Genomic DNA, 27986 nt, shown 5'->3' on the forward strand with positions numbered 1-27986 from the left:
AGCCCTCCAATTACTTTGTTCTGCGATCATTTTGATCTGATTTGACTTTCCATTCGACTAATGTCATGCTGGGAAAATATGAGAAATGAACTAATAGAACAAAGAACTTTCGACATGGCCATGGCTCTAACTACTTGATCACTTAATCGCATCCATCCAGACATAAATTCACACGTCTCTCTCTCACTTTAAAGCAAAATGACATGAAGGGCCGTGCGACTGCTTCAAAGAGTCTGCTCCGGTATCGACTCTGATATGCAAATGAGACTGCTCTGTTGTCAACTCTGGTAGGCCATTTGCACGCTTTGAGGGTTTCTCCTTCATATAGGGAACTTCTGGGGTACCGTATCAAAGTCATCAAAGTCGAATCTTTGCCTTTCCCTCCCAACCTGTGGCAGAGAAGCCTTGTGTTAGATAATGTCTTTGCTCCGAAAAGTTGAAATCCAATGATCTGAGTGCTTGAGGGAACAGCCTCACTTACCTTTCCCAGGTACAGAGGATCACAAGACAGCAGCTCATCCATAGATGTCAGCTTCTTTGAAAGCGTCATCATCCTGAAAAAAAAAAAGAAAAAGTGTAAGACAATCAAATCAATGATGTGGTCCTCCAGTTTCTGTAAGAACTTCAGTACCAAGGTACAAATTTAGCATAATTTCTCAAAGAAGAAGAAATTGCAGAAGCATTCTAGGAAGTACGCATCTTCAGAACCGTCATTACCTCTGAATCGAGGAGTCAATGTGCTCAATCATCTCACAGGTTTTATACTGTTCAGGATCCTCTAAGAAACTAACCATACCATCCTTCTGATTAATGCTCGCAAATATCTCACCATCTTGGATCTAAGCACAAATGGTAGAAGGGAATAAAAAATGAGCAGTGAAGAGAAAATTGATGAACAGATAAATTTCTTCTTTTTTTGGTGAAAAGAACTAATGTATGTTCATATACCATTTGAAGAACATGCATTTCTGCTTCCTTTGGGGTACTCAACTGCACTGCATCAGCTATGTCTTGAAGAGATAGAGTCAGATATGTCAGAGTCAGCCTCTGAATACTACGCTTATACATGGATGATACAACCTGCTTAGCTAGACCCAGATTGTTGTCCTGGCAAAGAACCAAAATCCCGTATAAGATGACTAGAAACTCATGTGAAGGTCGCTTTAGGATACCATATTAGAGACTTACATTTTCGAACTTTTCCCTATTTGCCTGGACATAATTCTCCAACATTGTGATTCTTCCGTTGCCATAGGTATGGGCTAACTCAATGTATGGCTGCTCAATATAGAACAAGAAGTTACTGGATGGATCCACTTAAGGGCCAAATAATTTTAACAGGACAGGCATATATGCAAAGTATCATACAAGAATCATTAGACAATGAGATATCGGATTCCAATCAATCTACCTGGCATAAGTTTTTTAAGTTCCTTTGAGCCACTGAAGAAGTGTACTTGGGAAGACTAGTTGAGAACTGCCACATGTAATAGAACACATCTCAGAGAACGGCCAATTGACAAAGTGCATAATTCTCCACTACGAAATAATTCAGGAAAACTAACTAAGACTAATAATTCTTGGTGCACCGTGCACAAAATATTTATCTTACACAGAATACTTCAAAAAGATTACCACACAAGCAACCATGGGAAATTTTCAAAAACCATAACGGAAAATTAGTCAAAGAGCAAAGTCGCACAGCATCACCGACTAGTGAAGTATAGCTGAGGTACAAACTGCAACATTTCATCCAAAATCAAGAAGGGTGTCAAAATTGCTCTTTTTGGAGGCCTAGTAAGCAGCAAAGTTCATAAAAGTTGCAGTTTAAACGTCAAAAATGCTTCATCAAAAGGGCTAATCGTGTCCATGCAACTACATATATGGTGAAGCTCGAGGCTAAGCGAATCAGAAAATCAAACCTGCCCATGTTGAATGAGTGAAACCAGTATGTACTTTTTGTAAGCTTCAACAGCGATTGCATTGATGGCATTCATTGGAGCTGTTATAACCTGATGATAATCATAATGGGAAGCATAAGCATCTAAAGTTGTCACAAAATGAAATTACAGAATTAGACTTGTAATCGTTGAGCCTGTAAAGGAACTGACATACATTCCGTAGAAGCTCCAGTGCTTTGCCAAAACGTTTTTGTCCTATGCATATCATACCCCTATCAACAAAAGAAAACATACTTTATATGAAATTGAAACACCTCAATTCCTTGTATCTAACATAAAGGTAGTAAACTCACCCGTAATAGCAATAAAGGAAAAGATCCCTTGGCTGATCAACCTCAAAAATATCATCCTCCAAAATGGAAAGACCGATTTTGTAGCTCTTGGACAACAAACAAAGAAGAAGGAGCTCAGGGTGCAAGGGAGTCAAATGTTCGGTTGTAGTTTGGAGCTTCCGGAGAGCAGTCAGCATAGGATACACACCCCGTAAGGGAGCTTCAAGTAGCAGAACTTGATCCTTGAGCCTCTTGCAAACAGTGATGACTGCAAGGTCGTAAGCAAGTACCCATACAAGTCACATCGCATGATTGATAGTTGTACGAATGTGAACTGAATTATATATACTCTAAGACCAGGAGAATTACACTTATCCAGCGCCAAGCAAATCTGATCAGCAGCGCACGCATCGATAAATCTGGCAATAGTTAAAACCACGGCATTCGCTTGCTCTTCTGTGACCGGACCAGAAGTGAAGCCCTCACTGTTTTATTGAACATGTAAATCATAAATGAATCCACTGAAGATATCATTATGCAAGGCGACAACGCTAACTATTCCGACGGAAACTTCTATAGGAGCTATCACAAACTAAACCTTATATTCCTATAAAATTGGGCACACAATGTCGTAGATAAACCCTAGGATCACGGCAAAAGCGAGAATTCACGGCAACAGGGAGGAGCCAAATCAGAGGCAGAGCGTGAATCGAGGCTTACAGAATGTAGAGGTAGCCGAGGGAGTGCTTGGCGGGGTCGAGCTGGTCGAGGAAAGAGCTCAGCTGGTTCGGCTCGGAATGGAGCGGCTCTTCGGCGGCCTTCAGGTGAGCGTGGAGCTGAGAGATGTCGTCGGCGCTCCCCGATAGGGCTTGAATTTGAGTGACGAGGCTCTCAAGCGCCATGGATGTTAGGTGCTCAGTGATCTGTCTTCCCGAATGAAGAAGACAGAGAAGGCAGAAGAAGAAGAAGGCCAAAGTGAATATGACTCGGAAGCAACTCACGCGCTCGCACTGAGTCGAGAGAGGCAGCTCAGTCGGACTATGTGTTGGGCCTGGACGTGAACTTGGGCTCATTGGAGAGTTATTTGGGCCAAAATGGTTGGATTCGGCCCATGTAAGGGCCCAGCCCGGCTCATGTCCAGTGGAAGAGCGGGGACCGTCTCATGTATTTTGTGTAACATAGAAAATGCTTTTCGGTTTACATTGAAAAAGGAATAAACTCATTTTTCACAAAATAAATAAATAAATGTGATGTTTTCATGTTGGTTTCCAATTGAATTCTACTCTGTAACTTTATTATATTTTATAATTATCTGAAATTAGCTAATTATTTGATCCATTATTAATCATTTTCTTAAGATTAGATAACTTTCATTGAAAATATAGATCTTTTCCCCATAATTTCATTCATATTTTTCAAAGAGTTTCATCGGATATCTGGCTGAGCAGGTTTTAACTAAACTGAAAGATTAACTAGGAGCACCAACTGTTGAAGTCGACTTAACCAATAGGTCCCCTTTCTTGTCCAAGAAGCATTGTCCGTTTTGAATGGGAATTAGGATCGGGAACTGCATTGGTTGGGTAGACCTCTCTAATTGGTGCTCCTAATCAACCTCTCTCCTTAGTCTTTTTCTGCCAGCCCAACTACATCAAGCAAGCATTACACTAAAGCTAAAATTAGTATTGGAGACTTTTTAAGGGTATTTTGATTTTTTTATTCCTTTAAATTATTTACAATAAATCATCTCGATTTATATACGTGTATATATATATATATATATAAAAGTACACAAGCACTAACCATTGAATTTATAGTACTTTTATTTGACGAGGTCACGAGATTTTCTCTGCCTATGAATCGGTATTAACCTCATCAGAGATCACCTTGCCTGACCACGAGAACTTTTTACACTCTTCTCTTTTCAAAATTTTCATTTTTTCTTGTTGCACGTTCTTTTGTTTATATATATATATATAGATATGTATATATGTATATATTTCTTTCAAATTCAAGTAAACTAGGGTTTATCATATTTGGTCCAAAACCCTTGGAAGTTACTGACCAGACTAACGTAGGCATCCGAAGAGGAAGAAGGCCGAAAAGGGCACTGAGCTTCAAATGAAATCAATAGCATAGAACGATGGCGATGTTCATAAGACGAGCGCTCTCATCCCCCCGGGCCTCCGTCTTCCGGGGAATCGCCGCCCTCCAAGCCCGCGAATTTTCCCCTGCCGTCTCTCCTCGCATCCTCTCCGACCCCAGCCCTCCGCTCAGACCTCCATTTCTCGGTCCTTCTGACTTCCTCAGAGCCAGCACCAGAGGCTTTGCCAAAGGCAAAAAATCAAGTAACTCTCTCTAACCTGAGCTCCCACCTCTCAATTTCAATTCTCATGATTGCAATCACGTTGGTGTAGTTTACTTGACAACCAATTGAACAATGGTGTCATCTGATCCCGAGCTGTGTGAAACGTGTAGATTCGTGCCCGGCATCGATAGTTGTAGGTCCGTTCTTCTTATAGATTGACGTAGACCTGCTTTAGCTAGATTTCATATGCAGACTATAGTTATTGGCGGTTGGTTGTCTCCTAGGGGATGATTCTGCTTCAGGATCAGTCGATGTTTTGCCAGACATTGGCCCCACTGTCAAGGATACCGCTGCTTCACAGATGGATGCAGCCATTGTCGCGTTATCCCGTGAATTAGCAAAACTCCGAACTGGGAGGGCCTCTGCAGGTATCTGATTAATGCTTCCTTACTCGATAACTAGTCCTAAGCTTCCATTGTATATTATTGGGTGAGATCGTTGGTGAAACCCTTTTGCAGGAATGTTGGATCATATTATTGTTGAAACAAGCGGCGTAAAGATGGCCTTGAATCGGTTAGCTGTGGTGTCAGTTCTTGATCCAAAAACGCTCTCCGTCAATCCTTATGATCCGAACGTAATGCTCTCCTCTCCTGATTAAAGCTGTTCCTTCTTTGAGTCAGCTGGGTTCGTTGCAATAACATGATTTCCAGGTTTTAAATATCTCTACGTCTATGAAATCCATCTATGGTAACAGCTTGATTTTCATATTCTAATTATGTCCTCTTTTAGTAGCATCGCCCAGCTCTAGTCCAATTGTGCTGACTTGTTCTTCTGACCAAGCTTTTGTGTATTGCAGACTGTCAAGGAAATAGAGAAGGCAATTGTTTCGTCTCCTTTAGGATTAAACCCCACGGTTGACGGAGATCGTCTGATTGCTGCTATCCCTCCGTAAGCACTGATCTCCTCCTTCGGCATTTTCTCGAGTCAGTTCACTGGCACATTTTTCATTTTCTCAGTTAATGTATTTATTCATGTTGAAGTAAGCACAAGCGTAATATATTTCTTGCGCTTATATATTATTCAACATACTTTACTAACTTGTCTTTCTCTTGTATTTCATGGGTAGGCTGACCAAAGAGCATATGCAGGTGAAATCTTTAGTTATTTACTTTGGTACTTCAACTCGGTTTGCTTATGTTAACAGACTATTTGACTTCATATTGGGTGCTGTCAGGCAATGTGTAAGGTGGTCACTAAATCTTGCGAAGATGTTAAGCAAAGTATCAGGAGAGCTCGTCAAAAGGTACACCTGATGCATCCTATTCTTATGATCATTAATACGCCAGTCTCGCCGTGCAGATCAAACTATTTGCTGATAAATTTGAAATGAACCATTAAATTGGTTGCTGTCTGTGTTCGTTACCTAACTCCAATTTATTTTATTATACCGACCTTCTGATTGCCTCTCCTGAAAGAATTGATCGACAAACGTAAATCCGATCAACTTTTTAGCTAATTGTGCAGGGAAGAAAAATTTCTCTCCAGAAGATATCCTTAATAGATCTTAACAAGACGTGATTTATCTATATCTCCGACTTGGTATTCTATAAAGAAATGGTCATTCGTCATTTCAGGCCTTGGATACAATAAAGAAAGCAGGTTCCAGTCTCCCAAAGGACCACATAAAGAAGTTGGAGAAAGAAGTGAGTGACGTATAGGGCTTACTTACCATCACTGAAAAAGCTGGTTGTGAGTTTTGCATCAAAACAGGTTTCTTAAACTTCCTTTCTTCAGGTTGATGAGTTGACGAAGAAATTTGTCAAGTCGGCTGAGGATATGTGCAAGGCAAAAGAGAAGGAGATAACGTCAGGCTGAGTTGTAGTGCATCAGATAGCAATTTCGAAGGTCACACCACTCGAATTTTGGACTTTCATGTTCAATTTATTATACCTAGGTGGTCTTGTTTTGATCCCGCATGGCAATTGACTGCATAAAGAGTTCTTCCCTTGTCGGGATTCCATGTCCGTGTGTTCTGAACGTGGAGCAGTTTCTTGAAATGTCAGGCATGCAGAAGTAATAGCAACTTTGAAAGGTCACACCACTCGAATTTTGGACTTATCATCTTCAATTTATTCCATCGTCAATTTATTGTACCTTGGTGATCTTGTTTCTATCCTGAGTGGCAAATGAGAGACTACATAAGCTGTTCTTCTTTTGTCAGGATTTCGTGTCCGAGTTTTTGGAATCCAGAGTAGTTCTCTATTAAAATGATCAAATGGACATTTCGAGCCAATGATAGAACCTTTATACATGCAAATAACAGCAGCTTAACAAATCAATCACTTCGAGGAGAAGCACTCTAAATCTAAAGACATAATCTGTACATTATAGGACCCAAAACCTCGTACTTTACGTGCTCCCCTGTTTACCACATATAGCCTCCCTAGTCACAAGCTTTATTCCCCGGACCCAAAGCTCGGCCCGCTCCCTCCCGCCTCCGCACACGAAGTGAACCTCCTTGTCCTTCGTAGTCACCACTCGGAAAATCCCTGGCTCATCAGCATCACCCTTCCCTGTCCAGTTCTTCCGGAAAGCATTGCTGGGCCCTACTTCGGCTCCTCGGCATATTACATTCCTGCCCTTCGAGCTTCCCCAGCGAAGAACGCCAGAGGGCATGACCATCTTAATCTCTTTCGGGTGAGGACTACCTCTACCTCCCTTTGTGTGCTTCTGCACTTGTGCCCCAGCTAATACTAATTCCCTGGCAAACTCGTCAAGTAATATCTCAGCCACGGCATTGTGTTTCGATCCGCCATTTTTCTGAGCGAGGAAGAGCGCAGTTTCACCCCGGTCATTCTTAAAATGGCAATGGGCCCCGCATGATATGAGAAGCTTGCAGATGGGCCCGTGTCCTTCCCGAGCAGCGAGCATGAGCGGAGTATACCCTTCTCCGTCGAGTATGTTAACATCACACCCTCGGGATGTCAGTAGTTTTGCTGCCCCAAGATCTCCTCGGCGAGCTGCAGAGTGTAGGGCATAGAATCCTCCAGTGTTCAGACTTCCCTTCTCTAGTGCAAATTCCAACATGACCTTCTCAAACTGGTCCCGATTGGGACTTAATTTCGATATGGAGATTGCGGTTTCGCTGGCTCTATTACTCAGCCTTACATCAGCACCTGCATAAACAAGAGCTCGGAATGCTTCCACATGCCCCTTCAGGGCCGCGATCATGACTGCTGAAAACCCGTTCTCATCCTGATAGTCGAGGTCGAATGCCTCAGATTGAACCAGAACTTTCACGGCCTCAGCATCGCCCACTTGAGCTGCTACCATTAAGGGGGAGAAAACACAGTAATCACTGGAAAATGGAATCTTTCCTGATCGGAGTACTTCTACCGCCGCTTGCTGGAAACCAAGGGCCCAGCGGTTCGACCCGGCAATCGAACTTACTGAGTGACTGCAGGCATTAGTTAGCCCAAAATCAGCACCAGCCATTGCCAGTACCTTCAAGCACTCTTTATGCTTGTACTTTGCGGAGATCATAAGGGCTGTGTCCCCCAATTCTGTCCTGGAGTTCAGATCGCAGCCTGCATCAACTAAGCACTGGAGAACCGCGGAAAGGCCGAGACGAGCAGCCATGTGAATTGGCCGAACATTACCAGCCTTCAAGTTTGTTGTCTTGATCGGGGTTTCAATACCAGCACCAGACTTTATAAGGACATTTACTGCTTCCGAGTTTCCACATAAGATGGCATGGTGAATGAGGGTTCTTCCATAGTGAGGGCTGTTAGGGGAGAGGTGCTTGAGAAGCATTGATAAGATAGAGCCGCTTGATTCATAGTACTCAACTGCACACCACGTGATTGGATAAGGTTCGGCAAGTCCAGCACCAACCCGGAACTCCTCTCCTGAAGCTGGGTCCCACGACCATGCCCCAAGTCTGACATCAATATCTGTTCTTGCACCAGCCTGTTTGGATTTTGAAACATGAGCATGCAACCAAAGGTGGCAAAATATATCCATGAATAGAATGTCACTTTACCTGTAGGAGTTGACGCACAACCATGGCCTGCCTACTTACAACAGCAGCAACAATCGCACTACAATCAACATTCATGTGGAGAGATGGCTTAGTTGATTTGAGCAACACCCGAGCTGTGCCACATGCATCCACTCCACACTGCGACAAAGCAAGTTCGACCAAAATTAATGTCATGAGAATACACAAAAGCACGATGACAAATGAACAAAGGGAAAGTGAACTAATCCTGGCATTACATCATCTGAAAATCTACTGCCTAGAATAGTTTAACCCTTTTTCAGTGAAGAGACAGCTGCTCTGCACTAAGAAAAATGGCCTTCTTGTCATTTGATCATTTTTCGAACTTTTCCAGTTACCATCATTCTCATACTTTACTAATAATTGGAGAAAGTCATCTTAAATATTTTTTTTTCATTGAGAAGTACTTAAATTAAGGTCATTTTCGTCTTGGGTCTGAATTTACAAAAGGAAATTTAGCAGGTGACCACTTGCTAAGTCTAAATGGCTATACAGAATAATAGAATACCTGCATAAGAGTGTCGACCACATCCACAAATCCCCTGCCGGACGCCATGACCAAAGCATGCACGGTTATGTGAGGTCGAATCAGATCAGAGCTCATGAGAAGCTCCACTACCCTCGCTTGCCCGTGATTGCATGCTTCCAACAGAGCCTCCTCACAGGTGGACTGTGAAGCTCCAGCTTTCAGTAAGATCTCCAAAATCTCAAGGTGGCCCTCGCGTACTGCTGCTGTCGTCGCAAAGCCTTTGAAGAGTGTCTGGTTCACATCAGCTCCGATGCTCTGCCATTGGGAACACAGTTAACTCTAGCTACAGAAAAAATTGAAGGGCCCCACGTAATTATCTTAAACTCTTGTTTATTTTTATTCTGCCATTTATTCATTGAGATCTTCGCGAATATGGTCAGGGAGAAGAATCAAGATGTCACAGTTAACATCTTGGACCCTTCCTAGGGTACAAAATTTATGACCAGAAAGGACCTGACATGATGATGGACTTGAAAGCATAAAAAATTCATCAATGTCAGAGTAATATTTGCATAGGTGGGAAAGGGAGATGCATGCCATTCAGTAATCTCCCGAGTACTTCTACGTACTTCAGGCTCTGTTCATGGCAAGAGACATTTGCATATGGGCATCGCCGACCAAACATTACTACTGAGCAAAAATACCAATACTTCCCTCTCCTCCAGGCTGGAATATGTTTCTCATAACACACTGGAAGGTACATTGCTTTTGGGAATAACTGATGTTTCTAACACTCTTTCTTACAATTAAGATGAAAATGCTTCTTCCAATAACAAGCAGACTTCGTATCTCGATGATAATATTAGGTTTGGAAAAGTTTTGGTCAATCTTCAGTCAGTGATAACTAGCACACACGTTAAACTATCGCGTGAAGAATAGAACAATCGGTATTGCAGTTAAAAACTTTAGGTCCTAGTTAAGGATGCTTCAAACTTAAGTCCTATGCTCTAACATTCAGAAACTTCCAACAATCTACATCTGAGTTCTCGACAAACATAAGATCATTTAACATGATCCCAAGTAATTAATTTAACAGGATTAACAGAGCATGTTGGTGATCCAGTCTTTTTGGGGCCACTCAAACATATCAGCCCCCCCCCCCCCCCAATCACAGGAATCAGATTTTTAGATTACCGCACAACATGGATCCACGCCAATCAATACTTATGATAGACAACTAGAACGAATCTGCGGATTTCATTTTCATGGTTGTTTAAATGGGACCCAAGAACCACTTGGCTGAAACTTCAACATGAGACTGGACGAATCTATTAGCAGAGCAGGAAGATGAGGAAGAGGGTCCCTCAAAGATATTACATATTTTTAATCAAAAGAAATGACCATACCGAAAGGATTCAGCCTGTCTAAAATATTTTTACTGTGACGGGTGCCTCCTTGGCTGAGGTTCGAGTTCAAAATGAACAAAAATATGACATTAGTATTGGGATTATCTGCATTTATTTTCCAACTTTTCAGGTAAATGACTTGAGTCCTCTATTATTTGTCTACATTCAAATAATCCATTTATTGGAAATCCAGTGATTCAAACAGAGTTAATGCAATTTCAAAAATAAGTCGATGGGAATCAATTAAATGCTATTTCTTCTAGCAGTAACCACCAAATTGTATAATAGTAATGAATCCGAATCAGATACTAAATTTTGCTCTAAAAGAGGAAAGTGACATACAAACGACCGATTTCATTTTAATGGCAATATTTTCAGATTTTTAAGAGAAACCAATTAAAGCAATTAAGCAAAGGCAATAAAGTTGTATAGACCAGGAATCCACTGACGAAAGGTGATAAAGCACTTCAGTTTGAAAGATAACGCCCGGGCAAGCATGAAGTCTGCTCTTCCAAAGGTATAGTCTAATTGGACAGAGAATCAAATTATCGGCAGAAAGACAATGACTGACCGCCGCAAGCTCTTTCAAATGTTAAACAGAATCCGACAACTTAATACTAGAGTTCGCTAGGGAGTGTGGTGGGAGGTTCCATAATCACCTTTTCTTATAATGTTAAGCAGATTTGGAGTTTCGTAGGAGTTTTTGAAATCATGGTTTAAGTCGAAATTGCGTTTGAAAACGTGATTTTCTTAAGCAGGTTAATAGGTGCTTATAAAATCTGATTCTGCTTATTCAGTTTCAAGTATTAATAATTGTCTTTCTATATTTTCAGCAGATTTCAATTGTTACCTCACAAACGCTTTTGCTTATTCTAAAATCAGCACTTATTTTTCAGTAATTATACTTCAGCACTTATATTTCAGCAGCAGCACTCCCAAACCAAGCCTGAAAGAGCAATTTTTAATGCGTTTAACGAAAATTGACAGGAACTATCTTTTGTTGTGCAAATATCTGGAAGAAACTATTGTTAGTTAAGAGCTTCTTGCAATTTCTTCTGTAAGTCAGTTCCTCTCAGATATGGCAGGATAATGCCGCGAGAGAAAGGAAGGGAAAGGGACTTCGGGTTGCAGAGATGAACCCAAACAGAGCAAGACGGACTGCGGATTTCATCAGAATATCTCTGAGTAGTGAAATTCAGAGGTCGCACCGGAGATTGAAAGAGGAATACATCAAGACAGAGATTGCGTGTGGACACTTGCAAGGAACAGACTTTCTTAGAAGAGTTTGGCAAGAAACGTAACGACTTCGCCGGTAATTCACCAAAACAGAGCCCCAACTAAAAGCAGAGGATAATCAACAGTGTACGTTAGGTAATGATTTCAAACTGTAAACCAGTGGAAACAAAAAAAAAAAAAAAGGAAAATCCGGCCACTGGAAAATCTCTTGAAATTTACAAACTGTGTTGAGTTTGAGCTGATTTGAGTTCATTCATTCTAAAATAGAAGGAAATTAAGCTCGCCATGAACAAGAACAACGGTTAGCACTTCCATATCAGCCGGAAGGATAAGATGGAATGGTTTTAAACTACCTAGGTGTCAGTGATATGAGGTTTTCAGCAGAAACGTAATTTCAAATTTGAATAGAGGACGGGCGCGAAGAGCCATTACCAGCAGCTTCCTCACAAGAGCCACGTTGCCAGCGTGAACGGCGAGGAAGAGCGCGGTGACGTCCGTCCTGAACTCCTCGTACTCCACGCGGACCTCGCTGGCGGACTCGCCCCGGGGGACAACGTCGGTGCGGCGGGTCTTCAGGCTGACGGCGCCGACGTAGTTGACGTCCACGGACGGATCGGCGATGCACTGGAGGGCGGAGTCCAGATCGCCGGCTAGCGAGGCCTCCAGCAGGCGCTGAGAGACCTCCACCTCGTAGTCCACCGGCACCACCTGCTTACCGGCGAAGACCGGCATCCTTGCTCACCTCGTCCGAGCTCCGAGCAGCAAGACTTCTTCCAGCTCACGCTTCTGCTGCAAGCTTTGCTTCAGGTGCGTGCTCGCACGCACACACACACACACACTCTCTCTCTCTGTGGTCAGCGAGGATTCTGATTCTGTCTTTCTCTCTCTCTCTAGAAATGAAGAAGAAGAAGGAGAAGCAGCAGCGCGGGGCTCGAGAGAGAGAGGGAGAGGGGTGGGGGGAAGGGAGGGAGAAGTTGAAAGCGTTAAGCGCCCGGGGGACTGAGACGAGAGAGAGTCGGGTATTTATTATTGGGATGGGAGATAATAACTTCTTAATTTATCAATTAATAATTACTGTATTATTAATGTAATAATTATTTTGGATTTTTTGAATTCTTTTTGTTTGTGCTCCATTTTGAATTTTTGTTTTTCCCTTCAAGATCATGTGGGCCACTGTTCTCTTGGCTGTTAGTGATTGGTAAACGACTTCGTTTTCGACATAGGGACATTTTTTTTTTCCTTTCTTTGCTTGTAGGCTTGGGAGATTTGGTTATAATGAATATATATTACTTTTTAATGAAAATTTGAACTATGAAAAGATCGAAAACATTTTTTATGGGGCATGGATTGAAATAAGAAATCGTTGTATTAATTATATAGATATATTTGAAAGGATAATTATTCTAAATTATTATGATAATGGGTGGTAATAAATATAACATTAGAATTTTATTTGTACAGAGATAAGATGTGAGTCTCATGGTTAAAAACAGTACCAACTATTTCGGTTATTAAATCTTTTCCAATCAGCTCGTAAGACATTAATGCGGAAAATTCATTGCATGATTCACGTTGATTACACTCAAACAATGTAATATACGTACACAACATAATGAAAAGTATAATTTTCTCATAAATTTGGAACTTGTTCTAGATAATAAAACCCATAACTTGTGTTTTAGATTGAGGATTATCGCCCATAAACGGCCCTTTCTCACAATTATTTTGAGTATTCGAAAGAGTAAAATAGTAGATCAACTCTGCTTGTATAGACTTTATGGAAAATTTAGGTTGAATTCAAAACAAAAAAATCACCTAAAAGGTACTGTGTATATTGAATATATTACATGACACTATTGTATAACCATATTCATAAAAAAAAATTATATTTCTATCAATAATAATTCCGTCTGCAATAATTCTAAAAAATAATAAATATCAATGAATTCTTACTATCTTGTGACATTAGCCCGTGATATATTTTTCTTTTGATCATTAGGCAAAGGAGCAAGTTGACCCAACCTAGTGGACAGCTTTGACTAAAGAATCTTATGTACATATATCTTACTTAAAAGGATAGAAAATAAAAATTTAAAAATGAAAACTCCTGATAGGATTGTTAAGGAAGAACATGGAGCCATGCTCGGATTCATGTGAGACGTGAGAGATATAATAAGCTGTATGGCACCGTATAGAGTCCACGTGATTACATAGTGGGATTAGATATCGTCCATAGGGTTGCATAGTATGGCACTGTTTGAAACATATATATATATATTTGTCATAATTGGTTGCATGCAAATATTTTTTTGATACGGAAAAGATCATTTCTCTTTAGCCATAATATATTAAAAGCAATTTTCAGAGAAATATGTGGAGTGTAATGGGACATGTTCTCCACTGGTGATTATTCAGAATTTGATTGCCATAATGAAATTATTCGTAACATTTTATCAGAGTTTGTTTTATATTAGATCCATACGCTTTTATAATAAAAAAAAAATAAAGCAATTTTATCTTGAGTGGATATTTTTATATATCAACCAAATATTGGTAAAACATATGTATATTGATGTATTTAGGATATTGTTCTATCTCGAGTGATACTTTATGTCAATCTTTTTGTAGTTAGACGTATGTAACGTATTTAGGATGTTACGATCTGCATAATGCATAACGCGGCGCCATAAAAACGATCTCGCATCTATGGACCGTAGAACACAAAAACACATTCTAAGCAAAAAAAAAAAAAAAAAAAGAAGAAGAAGAGAGAACAAAAACACATCACTATACTACAATCCATCTTCTAGAGAATGGGCGATCAGATCATACAGCTCGTAATAATTGAACAGTACTCTCGACATGATCTCATGCCGCCAACTCGCGTTCATTCTCGCTTATTGCAACATCATGGATCGAATTGCATCCTCAAACTCGCGGGATAACGTCGACGATATAATATATGTACTTCTCGATCTCGAAGACTGCACATATCTTCATTTTTTTGGTTCCATTGGGTGCATGCATGTACTGATCATTAGAAGTTAGGCAGGAAATTATTGACTGGTACTGGCCGGGCAAGTGAAAACAGTTTTAATTGATCATATCAGGAGCAACAGGACATGGAAGCTCTGAACGTACGAGACATCATGCATGAATGTACTGTACGTACGTGCGTTGGGTGGTCGGTGTGGTAGGGGTCATTAAGATATGGCACAATATCCACAGTGCCCAGAACTTATCCCTTCCCGTGTATCAATCAAAGAATCGGTTCAGAAAATTACAAATCTTATTGCCCCAAAAATAGCAAGCCCAGTATCAATTCTTCCACACCCTTTTTATATTGCATATATGTGTGTGTTTGTATATGTATCCTTCTTTTGTCTTGTTGACTGTGTCAGTTTCATGTGCTGTGGGAAGGTTGTACTCTTTTATCTTTTCCCCACTCTGGCCTTTGCAGTATAAAATAGTAACCGGGCAATCATATTTTCATCAACTTAAATCAATCAATTTTGGGGTAATTATAAGTAAAAGGATTGTTAGTGGTCTAACATTATGTCAGTTTTATAGGACCAAGGGAGTCTCAGGTAGACAATTTCTATATGGGGCGGCGCGGACCTCCCAAAGAGTAATAAAGCGTCCAAAGTTTTCCTTTGGCCCGACGAAGATTGACCCTCGGTGCACCGACCCATTGAGTAGGGACAAAAGTTGGCCCTAGTGATCCAATGTTGCCGAGTGAAAGCGCTATTACTCAACGGATAAAAGTTATTCTAGGAAGTATCTTCCCATAATTTACAATGGTATTGCAAGTGAATTATTCCCAACTAAAATTCGTGAGTTATACACTGTCATTATGATGTTCTTCTTCAGGGGTAGAGAACTAACGAATTGGGCACTAAGAAGGCTAGCTCATTGGCCCTTTACTGGTCAATGCCAGTACTTGAGATGCCACCTGACCTGAGTCAACGATCTTCTACTCTCTCGGGTAAGTCCAGTCCAGTCTAGACCAGTCAGCGTGTTTTCCTTTTTGACCATCAGTTCTTGCCCTTTCGTGTATAATATCGCTATGTATGTATGTATACCACGACAAGGTGAATTTTTATGATATACCAAAAAAATAAAAATAAAAATAAATTATGGATTTGTTTGGACATAAAGTTCGGATTTTTTCAAGGAGAGTCTGATCTGAACTCAAAATGGTATGTTCCTATGATTGAATTTAGTTCAATTAACAACATGAATTAGTTCAAGTAATTCAACGTTTTTTTCATCAAATAAAATTTCAAATTTGAGTATTATGAATAGAGAGAATTCACATTAAAAGAGCTTTAATTTTTAATGGATAGACCCATATCGAAAATGATTAATCGGAGTCTTTTATAATTCTTTATATCAGAATGCACAATGGAATTTAAAGTAAATTTCAATATATTTTTTTTCACCCGATTACCCCAAAACAAAGAAAAGAAACCCGTGGTTGATAGAGAGAAGTAAATCTCTTATGAATGGTGAACTGTAAGTCTTTCTAGCATGACATCGAGTCATCGTAACACATTTAGTACTTTCAGTTTAAATGTTTAGTACTTCAGTTCAAGTGTTCAGTATTTTTAGTAATTGTGATTAATGCAAGTGTTTTTTTACTTCTTTTTCAAATTTAAGTATTCAGTATTACGGTTGAAATGTTTAGTATTTTATATAATCCATCACAAATAGCAAAAGTACTAAACATTTGAATTGAAGTGCTAAATATTTGAACTAAAGTACTAAGTGTGTCATCGTAAATTCGATATCATGTTAGAATTTTCCATATATATATATATGAATGCTCATGATGGAAATCTTCTTTCTTAATTGTCACCTCGTTTTATGCCAAACAGATGATGGCAAATTTAAACAATGTTCATCACAGTTCCCAGCTCGAGCCTTTGGCTTCACTCAGTTGATATGGCAACACATTGTCTTTCCTGAGGTCGATTTCCTTTTCCCCGCGCTGCTACGAACGGAGTAGCAAAATATATATGTATATAATCAAAATATAACACATAACTGCAATTATCAAATACACCAGTGTTCACTTCTATAGATAGGCCTAAACTTCATGCAATGAAAGACCTTTGTTCGTTTGATAAGAACTTTTCACGTAGGCTTTTTAAGTATTTTCCTAGCATGTAGTTGATTGTCCTTTTGAATTCCATATATTCATGAATTTCTTTTTATATGATATTAACTCCTTCAATATAGATTATTAATGAAAAAAATGCAAAGTAATACAATGTTTTTGGATATTGATTGGACATTGAATTGCTCATTTTAAAATTTTAGTGTTCAAAAAAATAATTCATTAACTTAATCCAAGTATATATATAGTGAGTTTAATAAAAGAAATATTACTTATATACATAATTGGACTCATATTTAAAATTTGAAGAGTAAGTTCTATATATCAGTTTTATTAAAAATCGTGAGCATAGAGAAGCCAAATAAAAGAGAAATTGATCTAATGAGAGAGAATTGGGGAAGAGGATTAGCGAGAGAAAAATCCAGGAAAAATTTTTTGAGAGATAAATATGAAAAGAAAAGGAGGTTGTTCGCTTATCTTATCTATATATCTATCTATACATAGGTTACTAAGATAAAAAGTTTCTACGGATGCAACAAGAAACTTTCATTCTTGCAAGGAGAGCCCGCCACATAGACGTTCTTGTTGAGATATGTTGTACTACACGAAAAAATTAAGAAAGAAATCATAAGCTTATATGAGACTTGAGTTCAGTAACCCATCAGCTTAAATTTTTGAATTGCAGATGAACTCAAGTCCGTATAAGTCAAAGTGAGAATTTTACATGATATCAAAGCGCTTTACGCTTTTGCGCGCACATGTGAACTCACACCACGTCAGATTTGGCTTCGAAGACAGCCAATAGTGCGCCTCATGTTAATTAAGTCCGAGAGTGGCCCAGTCCAGTTCCGAGATAGCTAAAGGTACACTTCTAATTAGGTCCGAGTGTAGAGCTCGATACTAGTTTGGTGTTTGTCGGCCCTTGCCCGGGTTCGGAAGAGGATGTCCGACTCATGATCAGTTTTTGACGCGAGCGTTTAAGGACACATGGCACGTGCTGGTTCACATGTTGCCACGTGAGGACATGTGTTGAGATATGTTGTCCCACGCGAACAAATTGAGAAAGAAACCACAAGTTTATTTGAGATTTTGGTCTAATAACCTATCAGTATAACCTTTTGAGTTGCAGATAAACTCAAGTCCGTGTAGGTTCAAGTGGAAGTTTTACGAATCTAGATGACTTGGTCTCCTTATTGCGAATTCATTGTACTAATAATTAAATTAAATCTATTGAAAATTTAAATTAGATACTAAGAAATAATTTGTTCCCCTTTTAGCCCTTTAGTATTATAATTCGTATTATATAATAGAATTACATTACAATATTACGACTGATTCGACGGCCTTACTTCTTTGAATTGGGGAACTATTCCTAAGCAATAACCCAGTTAGGTTTGAAATAATACTAATTGAGATCTACGCATCTTTTGGTCGATCGCTTTTATCGAAAATTCATAAGAAAGTATTAAAAATATATTACACAGAATTGTTATTCTGCATAAATAACATCATCTACAGACATACATTATTACAAAATATTTATGACTATAAAAATAATAAATCATATCCTCTATCAATATTACATTTATATTAATATATACTACTACAAGTCATATTTTTTTTAAAAAAATCTCTTATTTATATACAAGAAATTAACTTCAAATAAAAGATAGCAAGTGTCCGTGCAAGTGGAATTCTGAACTAGTTTGATATACAGGGGGCGTTTGGTTTCAGAGTTAAACTAAGTTTGATTTTGATTTTGATTTTGATTGTAGAAAAAAACAAATGAGATGGTATTATAAATTTGACTTGGGAAACGTGTGTTTTTGTTGTGTAGTGGGTAGAGTTAAAATCAAAATCATGATTCTAAAATCACATCATGAAACCAAACGGGTTTCTCTGAGTCTTATTATGCATATATATAATAGACGCTTCAAAATCTTGCATGAGAAGATATGAGATATATACACTCTGACCTGCTATTGTGAGATTATGTAAAATTTCTCGTTGCCTTTGTTATATAAATAAGTACCAATTAAGCACTACGAACATTGTCAAGATGTATCAAAATACGCACCACGTTGTCAAGAATATAGAACTTCCCAAGACAGAATTTGATTTCTAGTTCCAGGTTTTTTTTTTTCTTTCTTTTTTTTTTCCCTGTGTTATCCCCAACAAGTGAGACCTTGGAATCATCACATTACTGCCATGCTCTCTCCGGCTTTCATATTAATTATTTGTTGCTCACCATCCTAAATATGCTTTATTGCTTTAATCCTCTTATAATAAGACAAAGTAATAATCATAACAATAATTATTATTATTTAAATTTCATCCACTCTCCCTTCCTTGCTTTTGTATGGTAAGAGTTTGATTAGTTCTTTCGCTTTTAAGACAAGGAGACGCTTCCATATTTATGTGAGAACCCAACTCCATCCATCGAGATTATAACTAACAGTTATTATTGTGCTTATAATTAATTAACTAAATCTTGTTTAAGCTAAACGAGGCCATGCCCCATTCTTGAAGAGCACGTCTATCTCCGTGTATATATATATATATATATATATATTTATCAACATGAATATTTGTTGTAATCATTTCTTTTTCTAAAGGATAGTCATTCAAATATTACATACTAATCATCATTGTAATTCAACAATATATGAATACTATATGCTTCCACGTACCTAAAAATAGTTTTCATAGTTTCAGCCATACACGTTGGTCCAAGCATGCATATGTGTTAAAGCGCATAGCATATACGCCATCGGGAAACAACACTTTTATTTGCACGTATAGTTGCATATTTATGGGGCTTCCAAATCTTTTCGATATGCATAAGAGCCGGGAAGTAGTGAAGAATCACTACATATATATTCATTTGATAAGTTCGACCTTTTACACGAATTCACTGTGGTTTTCGTGAAACATTATTTGCAGTAAGATTTATTACTTTATGGACGTAATTTATTCCGAATTCATTTCATCTCGAGCTTTTTGTTTGAACTCATGTGTAGTTAAGTTAAAACCGTATTGTAAAGGAGCACACATCACGGTGTGATGACGAGACACATTGGATACATCGGAGATGAATAATTTGTAAGCTCATGAGGTGAATATCTACCACATTGACTTCAAGCAGGTCTTGGCAGAAATTCAAGCAGATTAAAATGGACTAATCAGTCTGGAAAAACTAATTGAATTGGACGTTTACCGTTCCACAGCTAACCCAAATTTCCACATTTGCATGACATTTTTTAGCAATAAAAAATTCCAAGCGTGAAAGGGAAACTTGATCGAGCTCAATAATGTTTCGTCGATGATTTTCATTCCAAGTGACTGGATAAACTATAATTCGTCGGGCAATTCGAAGGCTATGACAACAAGCTGTCCAATGATTCAAACTAGAGATTTTTACAATTTTGGGCAATGAAGTTCGATGATTTAACACGACGACCGAACACTGATGTATATCATGAACCAAAGGCATCGATGGAGAAAGAAATGAAAATCTTAATTGAACCAGCTTTCTGGTCGGGTTAAAGTAAAATAGAGGCGTACAGCGATTCATTAATGACAGCGAATAATATTGAAACATCATGTATGTGCCTTAATCGTGGATGGCTTATAATTTATTTTTCTCTTTCTTGTGAAATGTAATTTCTCTATCTTAAATCGATTAAAAACATCAGAATCAAATTAGCGTTCTCATCACCTCACAATTTCTCATGCAAGTGACCTGAACAGAAGTTCTTTAAATTACACTCTAATTCAAATTCTGTGGTTTTTACTTCTTAATTTTTGAAACTAAAATCTATGTATACATTACACAAGACGCTTCGTAAATCATCATGTATAACATATTGCTATATATGCAATGGATGCTTAAGGCACTTTTTTTTTCTCTCTCTTTGAGACTCGAACCGGTTATACCACACGAGTTGAATCATCCAAAAATGCCAAGGAGAGCGCTTCACTTTATCTTATTAAGGTTTCCATTATAAGCTTTAGTCTCCTCTTGTAGTGACCATTCATTCCTTTAATCTACTTTAGGTACAAGTCCTCGCGTTATGCGAGTCATACAAAAATTGATTAAATCAAAAGAGTTTTTGATTTTTTTCAAAAACTTTTAATTTTATTTGTAATTTCTAATATAATAATTAATTATCATAATTTCATTAAGATTGAGTAATTTTAAAAAATAAAATATTTGTGTTATTCAAGAAAGGTTTTGAATTTTCTTTGGAATATTGTGTATACCACATAAGTTGTAATATAAATAAAAAAGATGATTTTGAGATTATTTTTACAATATATGTTTAGTATTAAATATTGAAACATATAAATTATGTTAATTAATTAAATATGTAAAAAGTCTTCCAAGGAGGAGCTGCGAGTTTACATAAAAAGCTATCGTAGCGCTTTTTGTTATGATATAATAATAATTATCATAACAACATAAATAAGATTACTATATTAAAAAACTAAAAATCTTCGTATTTTTCAAGATTTTTTTTTTTACTTTGTTCAGGACAGTGTAAACCGTATAAATTTTGTAATAAAAATAAAATGGATGACTTTTAGATTATCATTATATTATATGCTTTATATTAAATGAGACACATAAATTACATTAATTAATTAATTATGTGAAAAGTCTTTCAAGAAGGAACAACATGTTTCTATAAAAAGCTCGTAACGCTTTTCCTGTTGCGCGTCTTCGGCTTTTATTTTCTTATATAAATTATATAATAGGGAAAGATTTTTCGACCAGGGTGTTGCCTCTATCACGGTTACTATTTGTATTTGATACGTCGTACCAAGTCATCATTCCACCCGACATCAATTTACTGCCAATTTTTGTTCTACTTAAATTTTCTCTGTCCACGTACATGAATGAGAGATAGAAACACATATATTATATTTTTTTTCTTTCTTTTGGCTCGAAATGTATACATGAATTATATACTGTCAGAAAGCAGCAAAGGTATATCGATGTGCACTGCACTTCATTTCATTTCATTTTCTTTGTTGTCATTGCAAACAAACTCTTGAAACCAAACTATTTTAGTTTTTAGTGCATAGAGGAATATATAATGTTTAGAAAATTAATATATACGTACCTTGAAGAAAAATCACTTACGTTGTCCATAGAAGATAACTTAAAGTAACACCAAATTTTTTTTTCTTACGTTATAATTCTTGTACCAAAAATGGAGATGGACAATATACATCTCAATACTGAGAGACCTTAATTTGCCACTCCAACTACTCAGTACATCGTTATATGATAATATATTGAATGTCCTACAACAAAAAAGATCACTGTCGTGTGTTACACCAATGACTCGGATGTCGTCGTTAAGCTAGAAGGTTATATAGAAAAACAAAGTGCCAAAAATTGTTTCGCGAAATTTAGACTGTTCGATGTCTATAGTTGTACTTTACCAGAAAACATAAGAATTATGCGAAACTAAAAAGGGGAAAAAAAAAAGCATTGATTCTTTATAACAAGAAGAAAGTCTGATGGACATTCCTAATCCTGGCCCGTGTGGGTGTAGGGCTGTCGTCCGCAATCTAAACATAAGAATTCTAAAAATCTTTTATGCGACGCTCGTTGCTTATGTAAAGTCCAACCAACTCATCATTTGGTTTATTTTTCCCAACTAATGATTAATCCTCCTTTTGTTTTTCAAAATTAAATTAAGTTTGCATCAAAGGTTCTTTTGAATTTGAACCATTAATTTTGTGCGTTTATAACAGTTGGAGGTTTGCTTGAGCGGATCAGTTTCTTAAAGAGAAAGTGGCTGGGGACAGACCTAATTTCATCAATAATATCTCATTAGCATTCTCCTCGACTTTTTGCCTCCGGGGTGCAAAACTAATAATATATATACTTGGAGAAAGAGGCTATAGCCAGCGGAGCACGACCTCGCCTAGTCGCCTGTCAACCTAAAACTAAGTCGTAGATTCCAATCTCATTATGGGACTACTTGTATCTATTCATTAGTTATTAAGATTTCTATTTCATTATATTAAATCCATGGGTCTTCTTTATAACCGAGAAAAAAGAAAAAAACAACATATATACATGTATTATCTCGAGTTATATACATGTGCACATCGCAATTTATGATCACATAACTCCATTTCTTTTTTTAATTTGGGTCTCTAATTATACGAGAAATTAATGTAATCTAAGAAAACTTGGTAATAAAATCTTATAAGAAGTGACTTATTAGAAAGGTAGGTGTCACGGTCGAGGACGTTTGTTTTCGGGTACCTTCTCATTAACTAATTTTTTACTTTATTTTTTTTTCCAATAAGTTGGCGATCAACACAATTTCATGACGGGTTTTGATTCCTCTATTTATCTTAGGGTAGTTGATTAATCCTCATGTCTCTGATATTAGCCTTTTGCTTGTGCCCGAAAATGTACCAAAAGCTCAAGCAAACATGATTTCAGGTGGTTTAGAAAAATCTTCGAAAAACTTTAGATTCTACTAAGAAATATCATTGTGGGAGACCTTTTAAGCTAGGGCTAGCTACTTAACTACTTCTCTTGGCCAAAAGGGTAACCCATTACTGCACTTTTACCGATCATCAAAGGGTTTGCCTTGCTTTTCTCATGTGTCAAAGCCCAACTACATATATATTGTTGTGGCATAATCGAATTTGGTCGCCTAATATTATACCCAAGACTCCGAGGTTCATATCAGTATAATGTGATTTAGCTATATATTGTAGTGAATAGAAGTACTGTACCTACGTTGAGACTTCTATATGTAAAAATGTCATTTTGTGTTCGAAAAAAGAAGGAAACTTTAAGATCACTTGAAAGTGAACCATAATGTTTCTCTTACTGATAGGGGAAGATCAAAGGTACAATCACTCTAAAAGTGATTGCATTATACATGCATGTAAATTATTTGAAAGTTGTAATAAAGTAATTCATTGTTAAGTAAATTATACGTATTTTAGCCCTGTAATTCGCCTAAAACATTATACGTATTTTAAGTAAATTACGCATATTTTGATAAAGTAATCGGAGTAATTACTTACAAATGCAGATTTTGAAGAACTTTACTTAATTACATTATAATTGGTAAAATCACATTGATTTTGACGGAGCTTCATTTAAACTTTCAGTAACATACTTGAGTGCATCGTCTGCTATTACTGGTGGTGATTGCAGCATATAATTTTCTTAACAGATAATTATTGGGTTAAAGTTCCAATGGATTTTAAACCCCGGTGTAACTTGAACTTCACCTGAGAGTCATTGCGGGAAAAAGTAAACATCACTTGAAAATGACGATAAAATATCATTAAATTACAAAAGGGCCCAAAGCCTTACCGTGGACATTGAAAGGAAGACCAGACCATCATGGGGTCTTAACAAGATTGCTCATGCGGGAAACAATGTATGGTCCATCATAAGGGAATCATGGTGGGGAGATAAAATTTTGTGTCAATAGTATGCCTTTTTGTTAGTGGGGGTGGTGCCTTAGGAAATTCAGGGGCTTCTTTTGTTGTGGGCAATCATTAAAAGAGACTTAAAGCATACATTGCTTAATTCTCAAAGCATAGTTGAAGAGGACATAAACTTGGGCTAAGTTATTCCCTCCCTTATCATTTCAATTTTGTTGTGGGGGTAAAAGGTTTGGCTTTGTCTCCATCATGCACCACAATGAGATATATTACATCCACACTGCATTTATGAAGCCCAATATACACACACAAATTTCATATATAACCATTTCATTTCCACAGTAAATAACTCCTTTTTTCTGCTTCTTCTTTTTTTTTTTTTTAAGAAAAACCGAGAAATCTAGCAAAGCGATAGGACAATATGATATAAAATACGAAATGCCCCCAAGGAGAATTGAACATAAACCTTTAAATTTCAAATGGAAGTATGTAAGTATTACACTATATATCTTTCTTCTCACTATAATAATCAATAACCGTCTCTTCTCCATAGAACTTCCATACATTAGTGCCGACATAACCCCCGGTGTCCTCGTTTATTATTCACATTACAAAATGGTGTGTGCTATAAATATTTGAACTTTTCTACGAGTGAAGTATAATTCAATCATAGATAAATTTAATTTATAGATTCGATTCGTAAATTCTTGAATTTACAAAGTATAAAAATTTAATTTTTTTTCCACAAAATAAGATAAAATTAACTTGACCACATAAACTCCTGAAACTAATTTTCAAGCCATATATGACTAAATACAAAATATGAGAAAATTTTAAATGATTCTACATCACCTTGGCATAGTGAGGAAGAACCAATCGAAAATTCTTTAATGAAGAATAATTATGACAATTATCTAAGTGATTAGTACAAATTCTCATATTTCATACGATTTAATTGGTGCTTCCTCACGTCACGTGGCGAAATAAGTTGACCCAAGAACTTCTCACAAAATATTGATCACTAGTAGTGCAAATAGGCAAGTATAAAATCATTCAATCAAGGGAGGCATCATCCATACGGTCTACAAGTCATAGACGCAATTGAACATGGAAACCAAATCAAACAAGACTAAATACACCCTGCACAATCAAACTTAAACAAGAATACTTTCAAACTTGTCAAGCCTTTAAGCCAAAATTTCATATATTTTTCTTTTATTTTCTTTAAGTCAAACGTCGAAGTAGATTTTGTCCAACCCGAATTTTCCGAGTCTATTTCCTCCCTTATCGCAGTTTTATTTGGGATAGCAGTATAAATTCGAGAATCTACCGATTGACCTCTCATTTACGAATTTGCTCTTAATTTACTCGATTCCATCTATAAAAAAAATCTTAAATTCGTATGAATCTACGAATTGATTCGGAATTTGATAACCGCGGACAAAAACGCCAGCGGCAATGCAGGCAATTCAAATAGTATTATCTTGACCAGCTGAGATATCTAGCAGTCGAGTACTTCTGGGCCTATTCTGTTTATATATGCTTATAAAAAAAGAAGTACTTTTAGGCCTGGGTCCATTCTTTGGAGCCCAAATCGGCCCAACAACTACTATTGGGCCTGTTGAGGTCAGTTTGGGCCTCACCTGGTAATCGAACAACGAAATTCCTGCCGCTTTCCGTCACCCATCTCTCTCTATCACTCTCGCGCCAAAATTTCAATCAATCAATCTCTGCAACTAATTTTCGGGTTCCTCCCTTCCCTCCGACGCCGGAAACTGAACCTGCAAGCTCCAATTTCCGATCACTCTCTCCCGTATTTTCACTTATCTTCGTCAAAGTGGAGGAATGTTTCGTTACGTATCCAACTCGCTGATACGGAAAAGATCGAATTGTCAGTTCACCACCCTCACTGGCATCACATGGTCCTTCGTGGACACGCTGCGGAGCGGGCACCCGCCGGGCTGATCCCTGAGTCAGTCCTGCGGGCTGTCGCCATTCAAGGTGATTCCTAACATGGGGACGGTGTTTGGGCCGTTGAGGTCTTACGACTTCAGTGATCGCCTCAATGAAATTGATCATCCGGCACCCATGCTATGCCTCTGCCGATCTCGAGACGGATCTCCGGCCAAAGATTCAGTATTTGCTTTCTATCGGGATCGAAAGGGCTGATTTGCCTGAAATCCTGCCCACGAACAAGGCGATCCTGTCGAAGGACGCAAACCACATCGTCCCAACGTTCGATTTCGTGAAACAGAGCCTGACATCGCACAAGGATCTTGTCGACGCGATCAGGTTCTCGGGGTGGTTGCTGGGTCGCAATGTCAGTAATTACATGGTGCTGAATATGATCATGATGCGGGCGCACGGGGTGCCCGAGCGGCTCATCAGGAGGCTGATGTCCTTGAGGCCCTCTACTCTGATGGTGAAGCCCGACCGGTTCGAGGAAGCGGTTAAGCAGGTCGAAGGACCTCGCGAACCACATCGTCCCAACGTTCGATTTCCTGAAACAGAGCCTGACATCGCACAAGGATCTTGTCGACGCGATCAGGTTTTTGGGGTGGTTGCTGGGTCGCAATGTCAGTAAGTACATGGTGCCGAATATGATCATGCTGCGGGCACACAGGGTGCCCGACCGGCTCTTCAGGAGGCTGATGTCCTTGAGGCCCTCTAGTCTGATGGTGAAGCCCGACTGGCTGGTTAAGCAGGAGGAGGAGTTGGGGTTCAAGCCCTGGAGAGTGACATTCCTCCTCAGCGTCAATGCGATCGCAATGACGAGGAAGAAGACCTGGGACAGCAAGAGAGAGCTGTGTTTGAGGCTCGGGTGGTCCAAGGACGAGTTCTTCTTGGCATTCAGGCTGCAGCCCATGATGATGCTATGCTCAGAGGCGAAGATTACGAAGATGATGGAGTTCTTCGGGAGCATGCTCGGGCTGGAGCCGTCGATGACCACCAAGTGTCCCAACCTCTTCCTGACCAGCCTCAGGGAGAGAATCATCGCGAGATGCTTCGTATTGCAGGTCCTGATGTCGAATGGGCTGATCGAGAAGCCCAGTAGGACGGTAATCACTGCACCGAACGCGAGCAAGATGAATTTCATTGAGAGGTATTATGCTCCATTTCAAGTGGTTTGCCTGATGTAGTGAAGGCTTATGAAAGCAAGGTGAAATTTAGAGGATTTACCGATAAGCTCTCGTGACAAGCCGTTTCCATTGAAGTTATACGAGCTCTGAGATGACTGATGAGATTGTAGATGTTCGGGAGCAATTGTGTAGCTAGATAGATGCTTTGATCAATAAATTCCGAGTCCGTCTTGCTCTAACCTTTAGCTAGCAATAACGATGCCAGAACTTCAGATCAATCATTCGTCAGTCGATGGTAGAGAGAATCGGGTCAGCGTTGGTAAATCTTGAAGGTAGGTTGGTGTTCATATGTACATTCGAGTATTGGCATTCTGTGGCATCTCTCATTTGTCGAGGGACCGTATTTTGCTGCAAGTGCCATGGTCATTTGCTTTCGTCGGAATCGCTCAGCCTTCTTTGTACACGTTCATTTTTCACGCGCATTATCTTCAGCGGAACTGCAATAACATCGGTATGTTCTCCCCAGAAAACAAAACAGGCAGAGACATGTCCATTCCATGTGGCGGGAAAGCCGTGAAGCATACCAAACGGGGAAAATCAGTCCTTTTCTGGGTTCGAAGTTCCAGCCGACGTAGTCTAGTAAT

General features: G+C 38.4%; 4 protein-coding genes across 5 annotated transcripts; 2 read left to right on the forward strand and 2 right to left on the reverse strand.

Moving 5' to 3' along the window:
• Positions 1–91: 91 nt before the first annotated feature.
• LOC116196125 (COP9 signalosome complex subunit 3) lies at positions 92–3321 on the reverse strand. The gene is made up of 11 exons (XM_031525689.1): positions 2954–3321; positions 2603–2718; positions 2255–2501; positions 2116–2173; positions 1923–2012; positions 1412–1477; positions 1189–1278; positions 949–1107; positions 718–839; positions 482–554; positions 92–389 (listed from the first exon to the last, which is right to left on the reverse strand). Exons 1-11 carry the CDS (start codon positions 3304–3306, stop codon positions 321–323), a joined length of 1443 nt encoding a protein of 480 aa, XP_031381549.1. The 5' UTR covers positions 3307–3321; the 3' UTR covers positions 92–320.
• A 911-nt stretch (positions 3322–4232) lies between these two features.
• LOC116196753 (ribosome-recycling factor) lies at positions 4233–6753 on the forward strand. Of its 2 annotated transcripts, XM_031526628.1 has the most exons (9): positions 4233–4578; positions 4709–4735; positions 4823–4966; positions 5057–5172; positions 5395–5486; positions 5665–5686; positions 5773–5841; positions 6173–6241; positions 6333–6753. In XM_031526628.1, the coding sequence occupies exons 1-9, from the start codon at positions 4374–4376 to the stop codon at positions 6411–6413; spliced, it is 825 nt and encodes a 274-aa protein (XP_031382488.1). In that variant the 5' UTR covers positions 4233–4373; the 3' UTR covers positions 6414–6753. The 2 variants fall into 2 exon arrangements, with proteins under 2 accessions (XP_031382488.1, XP_031382489.1); XM_031526629.1 differs by lacking the exon at positions 4709–4735 and having other exon boundaries at positions 4237–4578.
• A 40-nt stretch (positions 6754–6793) lies between these two features.
• Positions 6794–12684, reverse strand: LOC116196752 (ankyrin-3). The gene is made up of 4 exons (XM_031526627.1): positions 12142–12684; positions 9107–9382; positions 8581–8718; positions 6794–8507 (listed from the first exon to the last, which is right to left on the reverse strand). The coding sequence occupies exons 1-4, from the start codon at positions 12439–12441 to the stop codon at positions 6948–6950; spliced, it is 2274 nt and encodes a 757-aa protein (XP_031382487.1). The 5' UTR covers positions 12442–12684; the 3' UTR covers positions 6794–6947.
• Positions 12685–26327: 13643 nt separating this feature from the next.
• On the forward strand, positions 26328–27956 carry LOC116196902. The gene is made up of 2 exons (XM_031526838.1): positions 26328–26720; positions 26773–27956. The coding sequence occupies exons 1-2, from the start codon at positions 26328–26330 to the stop codon at positions 27400–27402; spliced, it is 1023 nt and encodes a 340-aa protein (XP_031382698.1). The 3' UTR covers positions 27403–27956.
• The last annotated feature ends 30 nt before the right edge of the window (positions 27957–27986 follow it).

Source organism: Punica granatum, chromosome 2 (assembly GCF_007655135.1).
Source record: "Punica granatum isolate Tunisia-2019 chromosome 2, ASM765513v2, whole genome shotgun sequence".
NCBI classification, from domain to species: Eukaryota; Viridiplantae; Streptophyta; class Magnoliopsida; order Myrtales; family Lythraceae; genus Punica; species Punica granatum.

Bases quoted from the DNA above. Each gene is read 5' to 3' on its own strand.
- LOC116196125 (XM_031525689.1), bottom strand. From the start codon at position 3,306: ATGAGCCCAAGTTCACGTCCAGGCCCAACACATAGTCCGACTGAGCTG. The intron at 1,279-1,411 runs GTAGATTGATTG...TATATTGAGCAG, and splicing joins ACTTAAAAAACTTATGCCAG to CCATACATTGAGTTAGCCCA. The intron at 555-717 runs GTAATGACGGTT...TTTTTTTTTCAG, and splicing joins ATTGACTCCTCGATTCAGAG to GATGATGACGCTTTCAAAGA.
- LOC116196753 (XM_031526628.1), top strand. From the start codon at position 4,374: ATGGCGATGTTCATAAGACGAGCGCTCTCATCCCCCCGGGCCTCCGTC. The intron at 4,967-5,056 runs GTATCTGATTAA...ACCCTTTTGCAG, and splicing joins AACTGGGAGGGCCTCTGCAG to GAATGTTGGATCATATTATT. The intron at 5,487-5,664 runs GTAAGCACTGAT...TTTCATGGGTAG, and splicing joins CTGATTGCTGCTATCCCTCC to GCTGACCAAAGAGCATATGC.
- LOC116196752 (XM_031526627.1), bottom strand. From the start codon at position 12,441: ATGCCGGTCTTCGCCGGTAAGCAGGTGGTGCCGGTGGACTACGAGGTG. The intron at 8,719-9,106 runs GTATTCTATTAT...GCTTTGTCGCAG, and splicing joins TGGTCGACACTCTTATGCAG to TGTGGAGTGGATGCATGTGG. The intron at 8,508-8,580 runs GTAAAGTGACAT...AAATCCAAACAG, and splicing joins TTGTGCGTCAACTCCTACAG to GCTGGTGCAAGAACAGATAT.
- LOC116196902 (XM_031526838.1), top strand. From the start codon at position 26,328: ATGAAATTGATCATCCGGCACCCATGCTATGCCTCTGCCGATCTCGAG. The intron at 26,721-26,772 runs GTCGAAGGACCT...TTCCTGAAACAG, and splicing joins TCGAGGAAGCGGTTAAGCAG to AGCCTGACATCGCACAAGGA.